Below are 23,610 nucleotides of genomic sequence, written 5' to 3' on the forward strand. Positions count from 1 at the left end.
GCAACGGCTGTGATAATACTTAGTGCGTAGTAAAATGGGTAGCGACAGGAAGGAAGCCGTACAAGCGCTGCTAGAATGGTCTCAGTGTTGACACATCGCCTTCAGCCAAATATCTCATCCGCGGTCCATGTGTTTGAATGAATGTAATCCATGAACAGGCTCGTCTCTTCAGCCATATAACTTCACCGGCGATTCAGCTCTTTAAAAGGAACTAACTGTAATATGTAATTTGGTAATATACAATCGGGTTTGTCACCTTCAGCTATAGCATTATCTCATCGACGATCCAACTCTTTCAAAGAAAGGAAATGTAGTCCATAACCAAGTACGCGGAACCGTCCCTTTCACCCAGTTAACCTCATGGAAGGTCCATATATATGAAAGGAAGTAACTGTAGTCCCTAACTAAGGTTATATCTATTATATCTATCGTCTCGGTAGTAGTTACCGAACTGTCCAAAATTAACCTTTCAAATGTCACTTTGGACAAAACGAATACCCAGCTGAGGATTCCTCAATGTAGGTCTCGATATCTATCAACTTTTACGAGCCAAACTGGTTAGATCTCTACTGTTCTAAAAAGTTTTGGTCGCTAGAGATTTTGTTCAAGAATTTAATTTTGTGAGATGAGTTTCTAAAAATAGTTTCCAAACTATAGAGTTTCCGCCTCAACCCTGATCTCTGTGGTCAAAAGAAAATGTGAGAAGCTTGAAAAAATTGGATCCCTAAGTCCGTTGGCACCCAGAACCACGTATTGGTTTCATAATGTTGGGATCTCAGTGAAAAGCAATCTACAGAAAAAGTAACGTTAAAAGTTGCCGTATTCACCTTCTCTAGTTCGTTGATTTTACAGAGGTTTAACTGTTCGAGATTAGCCTCAAGTAAGAGTTTCTGTCTTAGACGAGATCATCTGACGGTATTATACTTACTGGATACTCTTCTATGTTTTGAATTCACTACTATACTGGGACCTCATTTTCTCAGTACTATCGAAAAGTTACCGTTAGAAGGCGCCTTATTCACCGCTCTTGAGAACTTGCGGGATTCACTCGAAACTTAACTGTTGAAGACGAGCTTTATGGAAGACTCCTGAGCTGCAAGGATACTAGTACCTCATATTTTCATTTCTAGGGAAGATTTCATTTCTTTAACTAGAAAATCAATCATTTAAACTGATCTTTATGGAAGACTCTCAGTCTTCTTCTTCGGAGAATATCCATTTCAAAAGGGTTTAATAACTTCTAAAGCCCTCAAACTTAACCCCCCAACGACAGAAGTTCTGGATGCTACAAAATCTAATTTTTAGAGTTATTATTTTAAACGGCTGATAGAGAAACTAGGTACAAACAAAAATTCGAATATGCAGTCAATGACTGCTAACCTTAAAACTTCAGAGTCCGAATAGATTTGGCTATCGATAAGCTTTAATATAGAATTCTTACATCGGTTTACTTTAAAATTCATATGAAATAAAGTTTCTTCACACTACATAGCTGCTTCCACTGAAAAACACGTGCGGTCTATTTTTAATAGAAGCATACATTCAGGCGCAAAATATAATTATTTTCGAAATAACAGCACACGCTGTCGCAGGTGTATGTTTACGTCAGATGCCAAGGGAACAGTAAAAAAAATAGAAAATTCACGCGACGTGAAAGACGAAAAAAGTTGTCAACACCCTAAAGTATGCAGTGCTTAGCAGCTAACGATTAAAGTCACTTGCTAAATAAGATTATTATATAAGCAAACAGGATTAAAAGAAATTTAATTAAAAGCTTAAGCTTAGAGCTTACATATGAAGAATTATATCACAGATAAGCATTTAGATTTCATTATTGTATTAAGCTAAGCTGCTGAAGAAGATCTATTCAACCGTAAAAGCTGTAGAAAGCTCTGAAAAAAGTTTGAAGTTTGCATGACAATTCATTAAAATATATAATTTTACAAGCACGTTTCAAAAGCTTCGTACGAGATAAAAGCACCTTACCTAAATAAAGCTCTTTTAAAATAGAAATAAATTACTCCTTAAAACCATTCCTGAAAAACTCAAAACTTTAAAAGCTCTTTGGAAAGCTATTTTCGGAAACTTATAGCAACATTTTGTGCATATTTGATTATTTCGAATCCTCAGATATCCAATTTTTATAAAACAATTTGTTTGAAGTTTCTAAAAGTTTTAAGAAGTTGCTGAAAATTTGTGAAAAGTTTAAAAATTACGGAAAATTTTTAATCAAGCGTTTATACCGTACTTTTATAGCTTTTATGCATGCTGCGAAGCTTTGTAAATGAAAGATTATAAGAGAAGTTTACTATTTATGAAAGCTTTAAAGCTTTTTAGATGAAAGATAATGATTCGATTTACGAATTGTGAAAGCTTTATGTATTTTTGAATGCTCCGAGGCTTTTGTGATGAAAGATAATGATACAAATTTACTATTTGTGAAAGCTTTGAAGCATTTAGTTAAAAGATAATGATTCAGGTTTACTAATTGTGAAAGCTTTATGATTTTTGAAAGCTTCGAGACTTTTGCGATGAAAGATAATGATACCAATTTACTATTTGTGAAAGCTTTGAAGCTTTTTAGATGAAAGATAAAGATTCGATTTACTAATTGTGAAAGCTGTATGTATTTTGGAAAGCTCCGAGGCTTTTGTGATGAAAGATAATAATACCAATTTACTATTTGTAAAAGCTTTGACGCATTTTAAATAAAAAATAATGATTCAAATTTACTAATTGTAGAAGCTTTATGATTTTTGAAAGCTCCGAGGCTTTTGATATGAAATATAATGATGAAAGTTTGCTTTTGGTGAAGCTTTAACAGTTTCTATATAGCTTTGCAGCCTTTTGGTGGAAATATAATGCTAAAAGTTTTCCAAATTCACAAGACTTTCAAATGGAGCTCCAGAAATTTTATTAATTATCGACTGCCTATTAAGGCAGATAGCTTGCTAATTAGCTTTTACTTTTAAAAATATGTATATTTAATTTAATTCTTGTTTTCACTTTTTCAATAACTCTTACATTCAAACATTTATGTATATCCGCTCATTCATTTGCCATTGAAACCCATACAAATTAAGTGCAAACTAACCATCACAATGTGACACGTGAAAGCTGCCAGGCATAACAAATTTTTATGAATGGTAAATTGTGAATTGAAGTGAGCGCCATAAGTACTCCTACCCGAGTTAACGAGAAACTTCCACTAACAACGCAGCGGCTCAATGGTTTTCAATGGCTTTCTTTATTGTTCCGCAAAGCTCTTAGGACATTTTTTTGCGACAAATTTTATTATTGCCTTTGTTGCTGCTACCACGGTGATATTATAACTTTTAACCAAATTTATTTGTATAGACTCTAACTTCTAACCTTTTCCCGCATGCAGCCTTGGAAGCTTTTACATCCTTTATTTGTGCGCAAAAGCTCACTGCACGCATTCTAAAGTTTGTGAGTTCAATAACACTTTCGCTCTCTATTTACAACTCACGCTCGTGACGCTCTCTTTTTACTCTCCAAAGCTTTGATGCATGCTACAGCTGTTGATAGACGCTCTCTCCTGCGCTCAGCAACCCATTCCACCGTTATTTAGAGCGCGAAAACTTAACGAATGATTATTTTGACATTTTTTTCTTTAGCTGTTATTGTTGCTTTTGTTGACGTTGTCACATTGGAGTATGGCGAAATATGTGGTGGTAGGTTAGTGTTTACACTTCCTGCCTAACGGTAATAGACACATTCATGTGCTCACTCACACATACACTCATATGTAGTCCTATCTGGAGACATATTTATATAAGTCGCACATAATTGTACTGTCTGCTGAAGGCTCTTTGATTACGCAGCTTATCAAGTGGCAAAGCACAATTTGAAGCGCCGAAGCGAATTTTTAATGCCGAGTAGAGAGGTCAGTGCTGCTGGCAAGTGTATGTAGTGTGCGTTGGTGCGTGTCAGACCGGCATAATGTGTTTAATTCGATATGAAGAAATCTCAGTAGGCTACAAAGAACCGTTATAACAAAAGAATGTAGAACTTTAAGACGGCTTTAAAAGAAGCTTGAACACCTCGTTCACACCACACACACCTTGATAGAAAAATACTTCGATTTCTGGCTTCAGAAGCAGCTAAGAAGCTTGAGGACCTGGTGCACATCGGTAGCTGCTCTTTCCATCCTCGTTTTTATCACTTTTTGCCTTAAATACTATATTAGCCCAAATACCTCGTGTTGACTCTACTGAGAAGATAGGCTCACGTAGAGAAACCAGGCTGATACCACCTACACTGTTATCTCTGGTCTGCTGCGAATCTTCTTTACTTTCTTAACTTACTCAAATTACGTGACTTACGTAACTGCAAGGAGATGAAATATTTCAAGATTCGAACATAGGATATGCTGATTTCCTGCAATATTTTTAAGTTTAAACTGAGCTTCCAAAACTGTGACCACTTCTTGCCTCCTTTTAGTCGGTAACTGGTTCTTCCCTCCTTTTTGCTTCCAGATTTCATAACTTTGGTACTATTACATCTCTGTTTCCTGTGCTCGAAACTTTGGGATCCTTTGTTGTTTGAAATTTTTGAGTTCTTATTGAGCCTCTGAATTTTAATCTCTTTGTGGCTGCTTTTAGTTGGTGACTGTGTCTCCGCTTCTTTTTTCTTCCAAGATTCGCAAGATTTGTAGTAGTACACCTCGGGGTTGGAATCTCAGAGTTCGTTAAAATATTATTAAGTTTCGTCTGAGCTTCCACAATTGTAACCTCTTTTTTGTGTCTTTCCCGGCCCTGTTCTCTGAGCTGGGATCTCTGTGACCGACTTGATTTCAATTCTCAGCTACAATATAGTTATGATATACATTTTCTCCAGGCTGCGCTCCGTAAAAGGGATTGGGCCGATTGTTTGACGCTGCGTATCGAAGATGATAAAACCGCAATAAATATCGGACTCACGAGTTGTAATACTATCGTTTGTGCTTTTTCTTTTCTTTTTCTGCTGATGTTGCAGTTTTGAACAAATATACTTCGAAATACAGTTTTGGCGGGTCTTTGGATGGCGCTGTCTTCTCTTTTAGTCCCAGCCTGAAAAAATAACAAAGCTTTAGGCCGTTCCCACGACAGTCGGGTCTAAGTATACGGAACGAACTTGAATTTTTATCCGGCCAAGGACTGTCAATTCGGCAGCATTCCACCAAATTACTTCAGAGATATTTTATGTTCCTAAAACAACAACAACATAAAGCTTAATACGCTTTAAGTCACCTCAGACAGTCTAATAGGTTCAAAATGAGGTTTTTTTCATGACAGAAAAAGTCTGGCAGGTTCATGAATCCCCGGCTTTCTGGATCTTAAGTGGAAAATTAGATCGAGCTGAGATTTTTGTCGATGTATTGACATAAAATATTCCTCAGCTATTGACCGATTATAAATCCGTATATAGGTCAAGTATGAAGACTCAGTTATCGTGGAAATATTAGGTCCCGGCGCTAACGGGGAGGTTGTACGCCCCTTTAACTCTAAGCGACAGCTTTAATCTTAATAATTCTCTCAGGACAGAATTGGGGAGCTCTTACAGTATCTGGACTCCGACTGATATGGAAATTTAACTATAAGAAAAGATAACTCAAACTGGGTCGTCAATAATCTGAACTCAGCGCCTGTAGGTATGCAACAATTAATGTAAAACGACTTTACTTCCACACATTGAAGGATTTCCTGTTGAAAATTTCATTAACGCCTACTCCCTTGCTCCTTTCCGCCACTTTACTCCTTCGCTACACATCAACTCAGCCGCAAAAGCATCAAAACCGCCATTTCGGCTATCAATTTCATGTGCCCACATTTACAGTTACTCACACACGAGTACGAGATATACCACCTGCTATCGCCAAGCACACGGGGGTTGATGCATTTCCGTTGCTTTATTGACGCCACAGACAATGAATTCGCTGCTGCGCCGGCGAAATGCCAAAAAATTAAAGAACAAAAGCACAGGAAAAGGAAGAGGAAGAGGAAACATGGATAACAAGAATTGCCGACCGCAACAGTAACTGCTGGGGCAATGCTTTGTGTGGGCGAAGAAATGCCAGCGTGGAGCGAGCAAACGTGGTGAAATGCAATGAGGCGCAGCATGGCAATGACAATGCAAAGTGAAACGCAGCAGTGTAGTGGTGAAGAGACTATAAGCGTGTATATATGAGTCCGTGTATATGTGTTGGTGTGCTAATGAGGACATTTGTGCTTACAATTTCATTTATTGGCGCTTTTATGGGCATTGGGCAACGCGGAAATACACGCGCAGCTATGAAAGTGCTGTGTGCGCCGCACCGCAACCTTGAAATGCCACTATGGCTCATAGTACACCCGCATGCAAGCGCACAAGCATATAAAGAGCGCATTACAAACGCACACCATATTCAATGTAACGTCACATTAGCGTTTTATTTGCAATTAGCCATCAGCAGTTTACACCACATAAGCTTGCCGACTGCATTGACCATTACACATGCATTCAAATGGCTTCGTTAATGAACTGCAGGGCTTAAAAACGTTTTGATTCAGCCAGTTTGTTGGCTAATGTCCACTGGCCAGACCGGATGTATATTGATCAATGTAAGCACCTCGGTTATAATAATGTGTATGACATGTGGGGCATGCATATATACATACGTACACATGTATATGAAGCAGTGCTCGAATGAGCATTAAAATATATTTTATTGCGAGTAATTGCGTAAATTTCACTAATTAAGTTAACAACTGCGGAAAATCACATTTATAATGGATTAACTGGCGCTGAGCACAATGCTGTGTGCGATTTTTCTGAGATTCTGATTTTACTTGTTTCTTACCAGATAATATCACTTCAGTTAAAATATTTAGGAGCACACTGGGCATTAGCGAAAATTAATAGTCCAAACTGTACACACACACATGTTATATATGTATGTTTCAGCGTTCATACAAGTATTCACTTTTTTTACCTCATTTAACTCCGAAATTTCAAATATTTGTTTAAAAAAAACAGTAATTCACCTGGAGCACACAAAAGTTCTAGCACTTGCCAAGCGCTTGTGACCTTAAATTAAATATTATTATATATTGTGCTAACTACACATATCCAAACACAAAAGTTATAAATATTCTGTCATACCGGCTTTTACCATACATAAATATTCAATATTCATCTCACAAATTTCATATTTAACTACAGCACACATAAATTTAACCACCTACAATTTATGACACACTTTATTATATTTAAAAACAACAGCATTTATTTAAGATGAACTTCCTACAAACATTAAAACACTATAAACAAACGTCTAAGCGCTGCGTATCCTCTTGCGTTCGCGGTAGATGCACTCCTTTTGTACTGCAAGTATAAGCAACTTCAAAATCACGAACTACATAAAACATAAACATTGACTTACTATATGGATCGAAACGCAACAATTCCAGTTTGTCTGCTAAACGATCACGGAACATATTGAACTGATGACCACTAACCACGCTCTCCATTAGCACCATGATGCGTCTGTTTACAGTAATTAGAAAGTGTTAATTGAAAGTTTGCAACTACATCAATTGCAGCAATTACTTACTTGCTTTTCACTTTTTTGAATAATACCTCAGTTAGACGCATTTTTGCACTATTTCTGTTATAAATTTACGTAAATTTTATAATAATAAGAAGAATTGTGCAATTGTAGCGAAAATGTAGTGTCCGATTGTCAAAAACAGCTGTGTGCTTTTCATGCGTACTGTACAGAACATACAAACAGCTGTTGGCGACAGAGTGCATTGTTCCCGTAAAAGCATTTCAACGCCGTTAAAATATTGCGGGTTTATTCCAATTGTTTTGAAACTAGAAATAAGCCGTTAATTTTATGGTCCAAAGAGTTGTTACTGGCGCTGGACGAAACAGTTTCGTTGCAACGACATTGAAGTGAACTTTAATTTTATGTAAATCGACAAACAATTAATTAAATTAAAGAAATAACATTACTATGCCCGTATCCACATGTTCAGGGGGCTCGTGCACAATTTCGAGACCAAAAAAATCTACAACAACTAAGTCTAAACCAAAATCGACAACCACAAGCGCCAAGAAGACTACCGCTAAAAAGACTACGGCCAAGAAATCGACAACCAAACCTAAGACCACCACAACAAAGGCCAAATCAACAGCTAGTAAGACGAAGAAATCGACAACAACGACAAGGAAGTCAACAACTGGTGCAAAATCGAAAACAGCAGCGCGGAAAAAGACAACGACACGCCGACGGGACGACAGTTATTGTGATTGTTCTTATTGTTGTGAAAGTTCAACAGATTCTAACAGTGATTATTCTGATTATTCTGACTCTACAGATAGCTGTAGTTCCGGTGGTTGTTACTAATATTGACGAGCGGGACATCGAGCTGCTGAGAAAAAGACTTTTAATGATACTGATTTAGATGGAAGATGGATGAGCCTGGGGCCTATATTTATGTTTTAGTAATCTTAGTTTTGTCTTAAAAAAAATCTTTGTATTTGTATTGAAAATGTAACACTTGATGTGAATTTCATTAAAGTAAAGTGCCCCTCGGGTGCAAAAATGTACATTTGTCTCTTTCTAACAAAGTAAAATTGATTAAAATTTCAAAATAAGACCTCGTTCGGTAGGAGAATTTTGGTTTAGAACCCCTAATATGTGTTTATCTTGAAATAGTAAAATTTCAAAGTTTTTATGACAGTTCCCTACGAAAAATTTATTGAAAATTGAAATAATTTTAGTCTTTCCAATGAAAATAGACTTTTTATCCAACTTATTTTAGTCTTATCAGATAAGACTAGAATATGTATCTGCGATGAGTCCAACTGGATTTTTAAATGTCAAAGTGAAACCCGTTACCCAAAATACAACCATGTTGTTAGAGAAATTGAAATTTCCGCGCGAAAAAAAGCTAAAAATTGTCAAATTGTGGAAACCAATCCGTTATACGTGCAAAGATTTAGTGTAATTAATTCTTTGCTTACGTAGCGAAAGGGAACCTCGAAGGTTGTATCTGAAAATGCCTGTACCAAAATTAGCTAAATCCAAAAAACATGTTGCAACCGCTAAGGAAATCAAGGAGGAGCAAGTCGATTCCTTAGTGCAAGAGCTGCTGAGCGGCAACAAAAAACTAACCAAGGCACAACAACACAAAAAACGTGAGTTGGAAGCTTATTTGGTGCAGAAGCTGCAGCAATACGATGAAGAGAGCGAAGACACAGAAAGCACTGAATCATCAGGCACTGAAGATTCTGAATCTGATAGCGAATCGGAAAGCAGTTGCGATTGCGAGGACTGCTCTGGATCTGACAGTGAGAATGATAGCGCAACAGATAGCTCAGACGAGTCGGAATCTGACAGCGACGCGGACTCTGACTCGGACTCTGAATCTGGTAGTTCTGATGATGATACAGGATCCAGCAGTGATGATAGTTGCAGCGATTCGGATAGCGAGTGTAATTGTAGCAAGCGCTCCGATCAGTTCACTGATGAATATACCATAAACAGCTATAGTGATGAATCTGATTATTCCTAACAAAAAACAACTAACTTAAAATATGTAAAAGTTTTCAGTTGCTTATTGAATTTTAATTATGAAATGTGTAAATTGTTTGTTTAGTAATCTTTAATTGTAAATTTTTTGACAATTGTTAAATTATGTACTTCTATAAATAAAAATAATTTTCAAAACCTCTGAACTAAAAATGTTGTATATTCTAAAAATTTTTGTTTGAACCACATAAAGTGATATGCAACCCTGCATGTGTTGTTTTCTGATTAGCCGGTCTCGCTACTTTTCCATGCGTACTGTACTCGCACGTGCAACAATTTGTTAATATTCTGACTGCGAACAAAATTGCACGCTGTTATTTTAAATAAAATTATTTAATATTTGAAGTTCATTGCAAGTGTGAGTGTTTCTAAAATGTCGGAACCGATTTCTGCATTTGCGGCTTATCGTTCTGCACTTTCAAAGAATGGTAATACGTCCAAAAAAGGTAAAAACAAGCAAACCGCTGGTGCCAGCAATAAAACCGGTGCGAACAAAAAGAATGAGGCAAAAAATAAGTCCTTACAAAAGAATAAATCAGAGAAAACAACAAAAAGTCAAAACACCGCAAACCCGAACATTGCGGCTAAAGAAAAGGTGGTAGCTCCAGCCAAGGCTAAGGAGGTTGTTAACAACAAACTTGCACCAAAAGTTGAGCCTTCGAAAAACAAAGCAGCCAATAAGAAAGCAACAGCCAAAACTGAGCCGCCTGCGAAACAAAAACAAAAAGTGCAGCCTGCAGTTACCAACGGTAAAGCAGACTCCAACGGCATTAATGAAAATGAAATTGACAACTTGGTGGACCAATTGCTAGGAGATTCACCCTCCAAACCAAAAAAGCTAACGAAAGCACAGCAAAAAAAGAAGCAAGAATTGGAGGACTACCTGGTAAAGCAGTTGGAGAGGGACGATGAAGCGGCGGGTGAGGAAGAATATGATTCTGAAACTGGTAGCGAGGAAGATTACAGCAGCGGTTCGGATGAATTCTCTGACGAGTACACCATAAACAGCTATAGCGATGAGGAAGAAGAGGAATGTGAAGAAGAGGAAACTGGTGTCAGCGGTGATGATTGCTCTAGTGAAAGTGATGTTGATAAGCAGCCCATTGCCACATCTACTAAAAACAACGTGCCACAAAAACGTAAAAGCAATGCGGCAGCCACTACTGCTGCTACTGAACCAAAGAAGACGCGTCAAGCAGAAAAACCAGTTGATAAACGTAAATCAATGCCAACTGCTATAACAACAACAGCTGACAAAGCTACAAAGGCAACAGAGAAGCGTAGGCATTCAGTAGCCGAAAGTGAAGCCTCCACAAGCGCCAAAGTTGCTGTAAAGACCGTAGATGCAAAAGCTGTAAAAATGGAACCCCTATCTCCTCCAAACAACATCGTCAAAATGAATAGCATACAAGAGGGTGAGAAGGTATTCGGCTGGCTGCTTAGTCCACTAAACCTTAAAGAATTCTTCAGCAAGTATTGGGAAGCTGGCGCTTGCTTAGTCAAACGCAAGGGCTCTAATTACTACACGAAACTAATGTCGTTCGAAGCTATTGATCAAATGTTAATCAATAATCATGTGGAGTTTACAAAAAATATCGATATCACTTCTTATAAAAATGGTGAGTTACATACGCTAAATATTTACAAGTAAGTAATTGCAACGTTTTTGCACTTCATCAAAGGTGTACGTGAGACGCTCAATCCCGTTGGACGTGCCATGCCGCCTGTCGTATGGGATCACTATGGGCAAGGCTGCAGTGTGCGCCTACTTAATCCGCACACCTTCTTACCGGAGCTTTTTAAGCTAAACACAACCTTGCAGGAGTACTTCCACTGTCTTGTGGGTGCCAATGCCTACCTCACGCCACCCAACAGTCAAGGTTTCGCACCGCATTACGATGATATAGAGGCTTTTGTGTTGCAAATTGAGGGCCGCAAACGTTGGCGTCTCTACAAGCCACGCACACAGGCAGAGCAGCTGCCACGCTTCTCATCGAAAAATTTCTCGCAAGAAGAAATCGGCCAACCCATATTCGATGAGGTATGTGTTTGCATATAAAAAGCTAATTTTTGGATTGTGCTTTACTAGAATTAAACACTTTTAGGTGCTTGAACCAGGCGATCTGCTATACTTCCCACGCGGCACCATACATCAAGCCACCACCGAACCCGGCTACCACTCGCTGCACATCACTTTGAGCGTATATCAGAAGCAATCGTACGCCGATCTCTTTGAACGCATGATACCTTTGGTGCTGCAGCGCGCCATCGAAAGCAATCTCGATATGCGTCGCGGCCTGCCCTTACACACCTTCCAGCATGCTGGTATTGCCTACAGCGACAATGACACCAAAGAGCGTGCCGATCTGCTGCGCAAAGTAACCAAGCTGATGGGTCAGTGTTTGCATAGTGCGCAACTGGGCGAGATGATGGACGCCGCTGTGGATCAGCTGGCTAAGAAATATCAGCATGAAGCGCTGCCACCGCATGTGTTGCCGGGCGAACGCGCACGCACTATTTTCGGTTCGCGCAGCACCACCAATGAGCAAGGCGAATGCTTGTGTGACTATGAAATCGATGAGCGCACCAATGTGCGTCTGCTGCGCGCCAATATCATGCGGCTGGTGCAGGAGGAGGATAAAGTGCGCATCTACTACTATGTGGATAACTCCAAGGAGTACTGTGAATATGAGCCCAATTTCATTGAAATCGAGCCGGAGGAGGCGGCCAGCGTGGAGGTGCTAATACGTTCATATCCACAGTATGTGGGCGTGTCGCAGCTGCCGCTGGAAGATGATGAGCGCAAGGTGCAGATGGTGACGGCGCTGTGGGAACGTGGTTTGCTGATGACCGAGAAGCCTTTCAAATGATACATCATACCTGCACAAGCGTACTTAATTATAGTGTTTATCTTAAAAAGAGTAGTCAATGTGAATATATTGCTAGTTTTTTGTTTTTGTTTTACTTATTCGAAACGATTTTTATGAAAAATTGTTTTGTAATAGGCGCCTATGAAATTTTGCGTTTTCTTTCGAGTTTATGAACTGTGCTATTGTTGCTTTCAGCAAACCGTTAAGTGATTTGTAGCTATTGCCAATTTGAATAAAAGTGAAAAAAAGTGTATTTTATTTTATTAAAATATTGGTGAATTTTTATTTCTTTTGAAAACTTTCGATTTTAAACTTTTCGACCTTAAATTTTTTTCCAGTATCTTATTTGCATAAAGCATTGTATTGAACATTTCATTTTATTCTTTTCTCTATAATTCATTTTATTGCAAATGCTTGTATTTCTATTTTTTTTATTAATTTTTTTTATTTTTTATTTTTTATTTTTTTTTTTTTTTTTTTTTTTTTTTTTTTTTAATTTTTTTTTTTTTTTTTTTTTTTTTTTTTTTTTTTTTTTTTTTTTTTTTTTTTTTTTTTTTTTTTTTTTTTATTTTTTTTTTTTTTTTTTTTTTTTTTTTTTTTTTTTTTTTTTTTTTTTTTTTTTTAATTTTTTTTTTTTTTTTTTTATTTTTTTTTTTTTTTTTTTTTTTTTTTTTTTTTTTTTTTTTTTTTTTTAATTTTTTTTATTTTTTATTTTTTTTTTTTTTTTTTTTTTTTTTTTTTTTATTTTTTTTTTTTTTATTTTTTAATTGTTTTTTTTTTTTTAATTATTTTTTTTTTTTTATTTTTTAATTTTTTTTTTATTTTTTAATTTTTTTTTTATTTTTTTTTTTATTTTTTTTTTTTTTTTTATTTTTTAATTTTTTTTTTTTTTAGTTTTTTTATTTTTTAAACTATTTTTTGTCTGCGAAATATGCAACTTTTAATGTTTTAGCTCTTAGTAAACAAATATAATAACAGCTGTGCATTAGATAATTTCAAAGCGTAATATGTGCGCCATCTGTTGGTCACATTTATGATCGTGAATGTCAATATAGAATTGTCAATTTGTTGTTCTTAATTTCCGCCGCCATTTCGAACATTCGTTTCCTTCTACCGCGTTCGTGTAAGTGGCATTTGCAGCAGCTCGTTGAAAAGTGAAATTAATTTAGAAATTAAAGCTGCAATTAAGGAGTTTTTAGTAGAATTCGGTTGAGGTTCGTCAATTTAATAGTTTTAAAGTAAAAAAAGTAATCGGGCGTTGTTATTTGTGTAGTAAAAGTGAAAGTGAAAATTAGTGAGTGCAAAAGCAGAGCGCTTAGCGTCGGCGCAAGCAGAGCTCTGCCAGTGGTTGTGCATAAAATGTTATGTTAATGGGAATTGTGTTATGTTAATGTAAATAAAGTGTTAGCAGTAGGGAAGAGTTTAGGGCAGGGAAGTGTCAATTTATTGCAGAAAATGCAAATTGAAGTAAAATAAAGTGCGGTAAGTGCTTATAAAATATTAAAATAATGTTTTGTGCTCTGTATCAGTTGCGTAGTCACATTACTTCTGTTGCCTTTGCTGTTACCAACATTTACTTTATGCTGTAACTAACATAGAGTGTTTACATTCAATGCTATATACACAGCGTTTCTTAGCAGAGTACTAGAGAACTTGTATGCATTTCATTATTGATAAATAGAAATGCATTACCAGCTTGCACAGTCGCGTTCATAATAAATGAACTGTAATTTAATATTCTAATTTTGGGTAAATAAAGATAAAATAAATAATAATTTTAAAAAATATAAAAATTAATTTTCGCGTATTGGGTAAATAAAGATAAATTAAATAATATTTTAATTAATAAAAATTTTAAAATAATTAAAAAATATTTCTGAATTACCTTTGTATGTAGATTGCTAGTTTAATTTTTAACAAATCAGTGCTGTGATGGAGCATTAAGTATTTTTAATTCTAAGCTATGGGAATCGAGTTGGACGGTCGTTAATTTTTGAAAAAATTATTGTACAGTAGAGGCCCGCTAATGATCAATTTTGCCCCTAGCATTAAGGAAATGATTCCAAAGCTGTTTGTTTATTATAATAAATAATGGAGTTGGAAATAAAAAAATTTTGTTGGGTAAAAAAAAAAAAAAACTTAAACCAATCATTCGAATTTTTGAAAAATATTATTGTATGAGAGAATGAAATCTATCCGGATTACAAGATAGAAAAGTAAGAAAAAATTACACGTAACATCAAAATTTATGTGAAAAATTCAAGTAACAAAGTTTTTGTTTTTTTGTTTTCAACTTTTCAAAAAAAATGAAACTTTCACGAAAGAAATATAATTTTTTTTTTAATTTTATTTTAAAATAACCTTTTTATGTCCCAAACACACCGTATGTTTTTATACTCTTGCCACCTTTCGCTACAGAGTACAATAGTTTTTTCACCTAATGGTTGTTGGTATCACCTAAAACTAAGCGAGATAGATATAGAGTTATATACATATATGTATGTATATAAATGAACAAGATGATGAGAAAAGTTAAATATAGTTAATAGATAAAATCGGATCGATACTAACCCAACTCCCATACACTACATATAATGCCATTCGTTTTTCTAACAAATCTTATGTCGAATATGTCGGTTAGTATATGAGTTATATATATAATATATGTATGTATATATAAAATTGCTTGGATTCCGATCCTCTGGTTGACGTTTTACACCTTCAGTTATTTCCCTGGCTTTGATTCCAGCAAGTTGCTAGAGTATAAAATGTTCGGGTGCACTCTAACTTAGCCTTTCCTTACTTCTTTCGATTCTTTTCCATATTTTTTTTATAAAATGTCTGTTTAATGCTTCTTAATAATTTTTTTTTATTATTTTCTGAATATCTCTTAATATGATTAAGCAAACGTTCAGGCTTTATCATAATATTTTTATATTTTCATTAACATTATTTTATGTTTGTTTGAATATTTTTGTATGTAATTTTCTAAATATTTTTTGTTTATTATGCTATATTTTTGAGATTTTCTAAATCTTTTTATTTTGATATTTTTTATTTTCAAATTGTTTTAAGTATTATTTTTTTAATAAATTCCAAAATATTTTTAAATGCATTTTTTAAATATATATTTTATTTAATATTTTTGTTTAATTTTTTTTAATATTTTTTTCCGAATGAACTTTTCTAAACTATTTTTAAATGCATTTTTTTTAATATTTGCTTTGATTAAAGATTTTCTAAATCTTTTTATTTTGCAATTTTTTATTTTTAAATTGTTTTAAATATATATTTTTATAATATTGTTTTCCGAATAAACTTTTCTAAAATATTTTTAAATGCTTTTTTTTACATTTTTTGTATGTTTTTGAAATACATATTTTTAATATTTTTGGATTTTTTTTAAATATTTTTACAAAGTTTTTTAAAATATTTTCTTAATATGTATTCTTTTTTCTAATATTTTTCTTAATATACATATTTTAAATTTTTTATATTTTATTTAATTTTTTTGATTTTTTCTGAATTTGTGTTTGAAATTAATAATCAAAATTTTTTTATTTTTACTATTTCTTTTTTATTTTTGCAATTTTTTGCGAATATTTTTTATATTTTTTGACTACTCGTTTTACTTTTGCTGAAAATGTTTTTCTGAATATATTTTTCTAAAATATACTTTTTTTCAATACTTTTGGAATATATTTTTAATATTTTTGGTATTTGTTTAAATATTATTAATATTATTAATAGTTTTAAATTTTTTGTATTTAAGTTTTTTATTATTTTCTGATTGTTTTTTAAATGAATAATTAAGATTTTTTTATTTTTGCCATTTTTCGGGTTTTGTTATTTTTTTTGTTTCCTCTATTTTTATTTTTTGTTAATATTTTTTTTTTATTTTCTGACCGCTTATTTAATTATTTATTTTTATTAATTATTTTTTTCTGATTTTTTTTTAGTAATAAATTTTTTTTTAAATATATTGGAAATATATTTTAAATATATCAGAAAAATGTTTATGAAAACATGATCCAAATATATTTTTTATATTTTTTTTAATGTATTAAACATAGGTATTGTTTTTATTATGTTTTTAATATAATTGTTTTATTTTTTTTAATAATTTTTATGATTTTTTTTTAATTTTGGCTAGTTTTGGATTATGACTCTTCCAATTTTTTACTTTTTTTGTAACTTTTTATCTATGTTTCTACTTTTCAACAATTTTTTTTTGTAATTTTTTGCTATTTTTTGATTATTTGTTTTTGTTTTATATAGTTTATTTATATATTTTTTCTGTAGTTCCTAAGCTATAGGGTTTTTATGTACTTTTCTGACTATTTTATTTTTTTTTTTTTTTTATAATTTTTTTTTCTGAATATTTTTTTATTATATTTTTTTCTGATTTTTTTTTTTGATTTTTTTTCTGAAGATTTTTTATATATTTTTTTATGTAGAATTTAATTTACAGTCTTAATATTTTATGTTTGTTTCACATATTTTGCTGTTTTAATTTCTAATTTTTTATTTAATTTTTAATTTACATAAGTTTTTTTAATTATCATCACTCTATTTTACAAAACTGTTAATTTTAAATTCTGTTGTAGTAATTTGTTAGTTTTATTTTAAATAATACATATTTATGTTTTGTTTGTTCCCGTAATATTTTTTAAGTTCTTATTTTCTGCTAGTTCATAAATTTGAAAATAGTCTTTATTCTCAATTGCATTATGCTTTTAAATAAAAATAAATTTGTCACTAAAATCTGATTTATTTTTTATTATATTAATTTAGAATTTATTAGTTTGGAATTAGTTTATTTGTATATTTTTTCACATTCATTCATCATAAAAATTATCTATCACGTTGCTTGCCCGCGAAAAACACCTAAACTACTGAACCGGTAATTTACAGTCGTGCAATTCCCATGTATAGTATTTTATATAATAGAATGAAAGTATAGCCCTTCGTTATTTGTTAGATATTCGCCATATATGTATGTATGTATTTATGATAATTAACTGTAATATATTCATAATATCTAAGATAATTATCTGTAATATGAATTTATTAGCTCGATGAAGTACTTTGCCATTAGGCATTCGTATAAAAGTAAGCACAAACAGTTACATAAAACCAGCAAGGCAGGGCTAAGTTCGAGTGTAACCGAACATTTTATACACTCGCAAGTTGCCATAAAACTCAATCAAATCAAGTCAGGAACTGAGAAAATCCTCATATTAGATATGTGGGAGTTAAGGGAAGAAATTTCCCGATTTTGCTCGTTGTCGTCTATGTACATTAAACTTATAAGGGGCGTGGTACTGCCTACTTTTGTCGAATTTTCTGTCCACAGATGTTCTAAACTAATTTTCTAATTTTTTTATTACTTAAATTTTTTTGCTCAAAAACACTTTACCTACTGAGAAGCTTAAGCGTGTCCAAAGATAGCGACTCTCATAGCTATCTCTGTGGCATTACGAATTACAGCACTTTCTCCTACATTGTCCAGCATTTACAAAACTGTGGATAGAACATCTCGATAGACTTACCTTCGGTGAACCTGGGGTCATAGCCGAAGCTGACTTTGGCCGTCTCAACAAATTTGTTTTGGGCTCAAGGCGTTTTAGCGATTTGTAAGGGTTAAGTGATCTATTTTATAGGAGTTTCAGCTAAACTAAACGGACCAATGTTCAAAGCTGTCCAAGTGAGATCCAGATTAGGATCGACTTCTTAACCTAAAATAATATTATATGTTTTTTATTTTCATTTTTTTGTTCTTTTATACTATTTTTTGAATATTTTATATGTTTTTCCGAATATTTTCATTATATTTTTTTTTTATATATATTTGCTATATTTCTTCAAATTAATTTTTAATTTTTTTGTTATGTCATTTTTAATAATTTTTGTATAACTTTTTTTGTGCTTATGAAATTTTTTTTGGAAATATTAAAAAAAAATATTATTTTTTTATTTTTGTTTTAATTTTTTATAGTTTTTATATGTTGTTTTAATATATATTTTTAAATTTATTTAATATTATATACATTTTTTCTTAAATTTTTTTTTTTTAAATTTGTATTGGTTTTATATTTGTTCACAATATTATTTTATTCTATACTCTGAGTTTTCTGTTACATTTTTTTTTAATTCTCAATATATCCCCATATTTTTGTTATATTTGTACAAAATATTTTTTAATTTTTTTATTAATTTTTATATTTTTTTGTAGCTTTTTATTTTAATAAAATTTTTTTGTAATTATAATTTTTTATATAGTATTTTTTCTATATACTATTTATATATATTTCTTATATACTTTATACATTATATTTGTGTCTGAATATATATTTTTTTATTTTTTTCCTGAATATTTGCATTCTATTTTTTCTAAATAATTTTCTTTTACTTATTCAATGTATTTTTAAAAATATTAAATTTTTTTTAGTTTTTAATTTTTATAGTTTTTATGTATTGTTTTAATATAACTTTTTTTTTGATTTATTCAATATTGTATATTTTTACCTTTGTTTTTATATATTTATGTTATATTATACAGTTTGTACTATATTTTATTTTTATTTTTAAATTATTTTTATTTAGATATTTTTTTTATTTCTGTCCGAATATTTTTTTTTTCTTTTTCCAGAATATTTTTTTATGTTTTTTTCCGAATATTTTCAATATATTAATTTTCAAGTTTATGTTATATTTGTAATACAAATTTTTTATTACTTTTATTTCATTGTGTTTTTTTTTTAACTTTTCTTAGTTTTTTCTTAATTTTTTGTCACAACTTTAACTTTTTTCACGATCTTTAGTTTTTTCCAAAAAAAAGTATTTTCATTTCATATTTTCAATAAAATATATGCTTTATTAATTTTATTTATTAATTGTTTAAACTACAAAATATTCAGACTACGATTTTCAAATTTAAAAAGTCACTGCCTAAAAAATGTTGACGTTCAATATTTCTCACGCGCCGGCACCATCAACAGATTAGCTATAGTCACATGAGGCGGCGAGGCGAGTATGAAATTCACACCACGCGCCACATCCTCAGGCAATAAAATTTCGTCTGGTTCAATCATCTCCTCCCATTTCTTCTTCTCATCCTCAGTCGGCGCGCCGCCAAAGTCAGTGCGCGTCAGGCCGGGACTAATGGTCTGCAAAACACAAGACGGTAGAGTTGTCATTTACCATATATTAAAAAATCGTGAATAAAAGAATCAAAAAAGAGAAACTGCTCACCGACAAACGCATCAGCTTGTGTGGAAAGAGCTCACGCCGCAAAACCTCGTCGAGCGTGCACAGCGCATGCTTCGCCACCGGATACAAGTTCAGCCCACATTCGGGTATATGCAGCGGCACCGTATGCCCCAACAGGCTATTCACCGTTATTATATGACACGCCTCACCCTGCGCCATGGTGGCCTGCATCAGTCGATACGCCTGCTTGGTGCAATTCACCGTACCCATGACATTCACATCAATCACACGCTGCAGTATGGCCTCGTTGCCCTCCTCCAGCACTTTGGTCATCTCCACCATGCCCGCATTGTTGACGAGCACATGCAACCGATGGAAACGCTGTTCGACCCAGTGGAAGTTGCTCTTCACCGACGGCAGCACGGTCATATCGCAGGAGCGCGGATAGAAGCGCTCGCGTATGCTGGCATCCAGCCCCTCTTTGAGGTCCTCCATTTGCTGTAGGCGCCGCGCCAAGCCAATTACGATCATACCCGATTTCAGTAGATCCTGCACGATGGCCCAACCGATGCCTGAGCTCGCGCCTGTCACTACAGCGACCTTGTCCACCCAGCGTTCCATTTTTTATTTAATTTTTTGGTTTTTTTAACGCGTGAAATTATTTCGTGTGAAAGTAGCGTTGCACAACGCGCGCTTAACACTGCAATACTAAAGTGGCCGCTCGCGTTTGCGCCACTTTAAATCACTTTTTCAGCCGCTGTTGCGTTTGTTTACGCTCAGCTTTAAGCGCTGCTCGCCACGGCGATTGTGTAAACAGCGCGCGCTGCGGCGGCGCCTTTCGTGAGTTTCGGACAGGTGGGTAGCGCTTGGGAATTAAGCGAAAAGCAAAAAAGAAAACAAGTCGAAATGCATTCACTTGTAATGTTATTCATGCGCCATTATCGCATATTGTGCGCACAAGCCATAATTTACGCTAAACTGGAGCAGGTTTTGATTTTGGGTTCTTGAACTTGGCCGGAAGCGTATGCGGCAAGGCGTACGAAATGAAAAGTATTTCAAAGCGACTGTTAAGAAAGAGGAGGTTAAGAGTGTGAGAGTTTTTTCAAGAAGCAAGTCTGAGTTTCAGACTTAAAACATGAGAAACGCACATGAGTTGCGGAGACGAAATTTATATATAGACGCGAAAGGTTGATGATTTAGAAGGCTTTAAATTTTTGTACTGATATCAAAGTCAGTTGAAAATCCATAAAAGCATGCCCTACTCTTTCGTTTTTTCAAACTATAGACGAATAAGTACATATATTATTCATAGATTAGACCAGACTCGACACTTATAGTCTCGGATGGACTCGTCTTATACTAATATAGACTGAATATTACATTAAACCGTCGTTTTCACCATACTTTGTTTTTTTCAATGCGCGTGTTTTTTTACGTGTCGGGTCCCAAATCCAGCGCACAACCCTCTGCAGGAATGTTTCGCTTTTTCACATTAGCTCACCTTAAAACGGATGTATTTTTGGCAACCCAGAGAATACCTGGTCTAAGACCGAAAGTCGTGCGCTGCTTGAGCCATATTTAAAAGAATCGTTTCTGGCCACTCCCAAGTGAATGGCGCTCAAAGAACTTTCTTGTGTTGACTTCTATTACTATATACTACTAAGTTCCCTTTTGTCCAGAAGTAGGTACTTTTTGAAGTGAAAACTTCTTATGGCGCGTTGGGCACTTTTGATCTGTAAAGGTGCCTCCCAGTTTTGATCCCTTGCAATGCTAGTTACTAGGGCCATGAGGAGTAGTCATACTTTAGGATGCCTACGCTTGACGCGAATTTCAACGAACTCTGTGGCCTCACTTTCGATACCTCTTCCAGTGTATCATACATTGGAGAGATGCTTACGGCGTAGTCTTGCCAATGCAGAATAAGTGCACAGGAGCTGCTCGATTGTTTCCTTGGTGCCTTGCTCTAGACATTCCCGGCAGTCTTCCCGATCTGTCAGCCCCAATCTGCGGGTGTGTGTTGCCACCAGATAGTGACCAGTTAGTGTTCCGATCATGCTCCTACAGTTTATTCTATAGAGTGCCAATAGGAATTTTGTATACTTCCGATCTACCGTTTTGCACATGACTTTTGCAGTTCTGCACCCAGTTAGCTCCATCCTTTGGGTTTTGATTTTCTTTATCATACTTCTGTCCAGATTGTCGTATAGACAATGGTTTTCTAATGTTTATCACGTTTTCGGGTGTTAGCTGTACACCATGCTTGGCAATTTCCTTCACTATTTCATTGAGCTCGTTGCCTTTGTGAACTGGATCTCAGTAGAAGTGAAGTTGTGTGCTTCTAGCTTCTGGCCGGTATGCGATACGAGGTCACTGCCTTGATTGCTGCTTAGCTGTCTACATAGATTGACTCTATTTGTCATGGGTACTTATCTTTTAACATTGGCGACCGACTTTACAGTTTACTGGTACACTGCGACATCTAGTGTATTTTTGGAAAATCGAGATATGAGTTTTTAGCTCTCCATAACCTGAACTTAGAGGAGGTCTAGCATACAAACTCAGCGATCGAAATCAAGTTCTTCTAAGGAAACCTTTTATATGTTAAGAGAAGCTTTGGTATAGCCTAAGTTTAGTTTTTTTGTCTTTAAATAGTTTCAATTTTTTTCATTTAAGGGTTTTTATCGGTTTTATGACATCTTATTTTTTATATTATTTATTTATTTTTTTTATCAACGCTACTGTATTCTGTTTAAAATGTTGTATACACTTTCTGAAACACAAGTCACTTGTTTTTTCGCAAAACAAAAACAATAATCGAACAAAAATTATTTATCGGAGTTAACTCGCTCGCCTTCGTACCCCTTTTTAGCCAACTTAAATGCTTTCAGATGCCTTTTATTAAATTCTCACATTCAGACGTCTGCGCTTTAATTATAAAAAACATATATCTTGCGCTTTTTATGAAATATTTTTTAAATATATAAACCGGCTGTAGTTAAAAAAAATATATTATAATCTCTAAATAAACCATTTATTGTTTTTTCTTTTTGTTGCAGTTGATAACGAGCCATTGAACTGACTGCAAGCTGCTTGAGTGCTCATTGCATGCCAGGTAAGTTCAAAAGCTTCTAGTTTTGTCAATATATACTTACATATGTACGTACCATACATAAAAATTAGCAATATATATAATTTAAATATAAGAAAGAATCATTAATTTGCAAATTTTGATTTTATCTCGACATTTTTTCAATTAATAATATGTAATCGCTCACTAAATTAACCTTCATGACTTAAATGCTCTCAGCTGTCTTTTCTTTGCTAATGTTGATAAGCTTGCACTGAGTTGCAGAGAAATCGGCTTAACTTAACATTTTTCAATTTATTTTGTTCTTCAGTATTAAGCTTCATTTCATCTCCATCTACTATTGTATTTCGCAAATCCAGCTTTCGAGCTTTATGTCATATATAGTATACTGCTTGACTTCTTCATCTTCTTTATTGGCATAGACACCTCTTAAGCGGTTATAGCCGCCTGACTTCACGCCTTTAAAATAATTATTACTCCGACGTCTTGTGCGCTTGAAAATTCTGAAAACATGCCCTCGAAAAGTGTATCTAAGCTTTTAGGACCTCAAAAATAACCGAAAAGCCGCGATAAATTGGAAAAAACTTGCATATATATGTAGTTCGTAATTACTCCAACTGTGACCAAGCTTCCTCAGCATGTCAGCGATGCCAAATATTTATGCTTCTGAAATTTGAAAGAAGAACTGTAATTCGCACTTTCGGGGACCCACAGAACATTCTCACCATCAGAACACAATTTCTATCCACCAACTCGTCATACCTGATAAAATTATCCTTACTTCAAACTCTTATTCTTCTAGACCAATCATTACCTTGAAAAGTTTTTCAAACCGTTTATTTCATTCGATTTTATAACTT

At 33.8% G+C, this 23,610-nt stretch overlaps 5 protein-coding genes across 5 annotated transcripts; 3 read left to right on the plus strand and 2 right to left on the minus strand.

Annotated features, from left to right (window-relative positions):
- Positions 1-7,240: 7,240 nt before the first annotated feature.
- On the minus strand, positions 7,241-7,746 carry LOC126759140 (39S ribosomal protein L33, mitochondrial). Its single transcript, XM_050473761.1, has 3 exons — positions 7,595-7,746; positions 7,424-7,527; positions 7,241-7,365 (listed from the first exon to the last, which is right to left on the minus strand). Exons 1-3 carry the CDS (start codon positions 7,633-7,635, stop codon positions 7,316-7,318), a joined length of 195 nt encoding a protein of 64 aa, XP_050329718.1. The 5' UTR covers positions 7,636-7,746; the 3' UTR covers positions 7,241-7,315.
- Positions 7,747-7,921: 175 nt separating this feature from the next.
- On the plus strand, positions 7,922-8,595 carry LOC126759139 (non-homologous end joining protein Ku-like). The gene is made up of 2 exons (XM_050473759.1): positions 7,922-8,291; positions 8,364-8,595. The coding sequence occupies exons 1-2, from the start codon at positions 8,000-8,002 to the stop codon at positions 8,390-8,392; spliced, it is 321 nt and encodes a 106-aa protein (XP_050329716.1). The 5' UTR covers positions 7,922-7,999; the 3' UTR covers positions 8,393-8,595.
- Positions 8,596-9,047: 452 nt separating this feature from the next.
- LOC126759360 (clumping factor A-like) lies at positions 9,048-9,563 on the plus strand. The gene has a single exon (XM_050474096.1). It carries the CDS (start codon positions 9,048-9,050, stop codon positions 9,561-9,563), a length of 516 nt encoding a protein of 171 aa, XP_050330053.1.
- Positions 9,564-9,845: 282 nt separating this feature from the next.
- On the plus strand, positions 9,846-12,719 carry LOC126758548 (bifunctional lysine-specific demethylase and histidyl-hydroxylase NO66). The gene is made up of 3 exons (XM_050472862.1): positions 9,846-11,199; positions 11,263-11,621; positions 11,686-12,719. Exons 1-3 carry the CDS (start codon positions 9,954-9,956, stop codon positions 12,448-12,450), a joined length of 2,370 nt encoding a protein of 789 aa, XP_050328819.1. The 5' UTR covers positions 9,846-9,953; the 3' UTR covers positions 12,451-12,719.
- Positions 12,720-19,320: 6,601 nt separating this feature from the next.
- Positions 19,321-20,396, minus strand: LOC126757979 (farnesol dehydrogenase-like). Its single transcript, XM_050471923.1, has 2 exons — positions 19,705-20,396; positions 19,321-19,619 (listed from the first exon to the last, which is right to left on the minus strand). The coding sequence occupies exons 1-2, from the start codon at positions 20,281-20,283 to the stop codon at positions 19,419-19,421; spliced, it is 780 nt and encodes a 259-aa protein (XP_050327880.1). The 5' UTR covers positions 20,284-20,396; the 3' UTR covers positions 19,321-19,418.
- Positions 20,397-23,610: the final 3,214 nt, after the last annotated feature.

Source organism: Bactrocera neohumeralis, chromosome 5, assembly GCF_024586455.1.
Source record: "Bactrocera neohumeralis isolate Rockhampton chromosome 5, APGP_CSIRO_Bneo_wtdbg2-racon-allhic-juicebox.fasta_v2, whole genome shotgun sequence".
NCBI lineage: Eukaryota > Metazoa > Arthropoda > Insecta > Diptera > Tephritidae > Bactrocera > Bactrocera neohumeralis.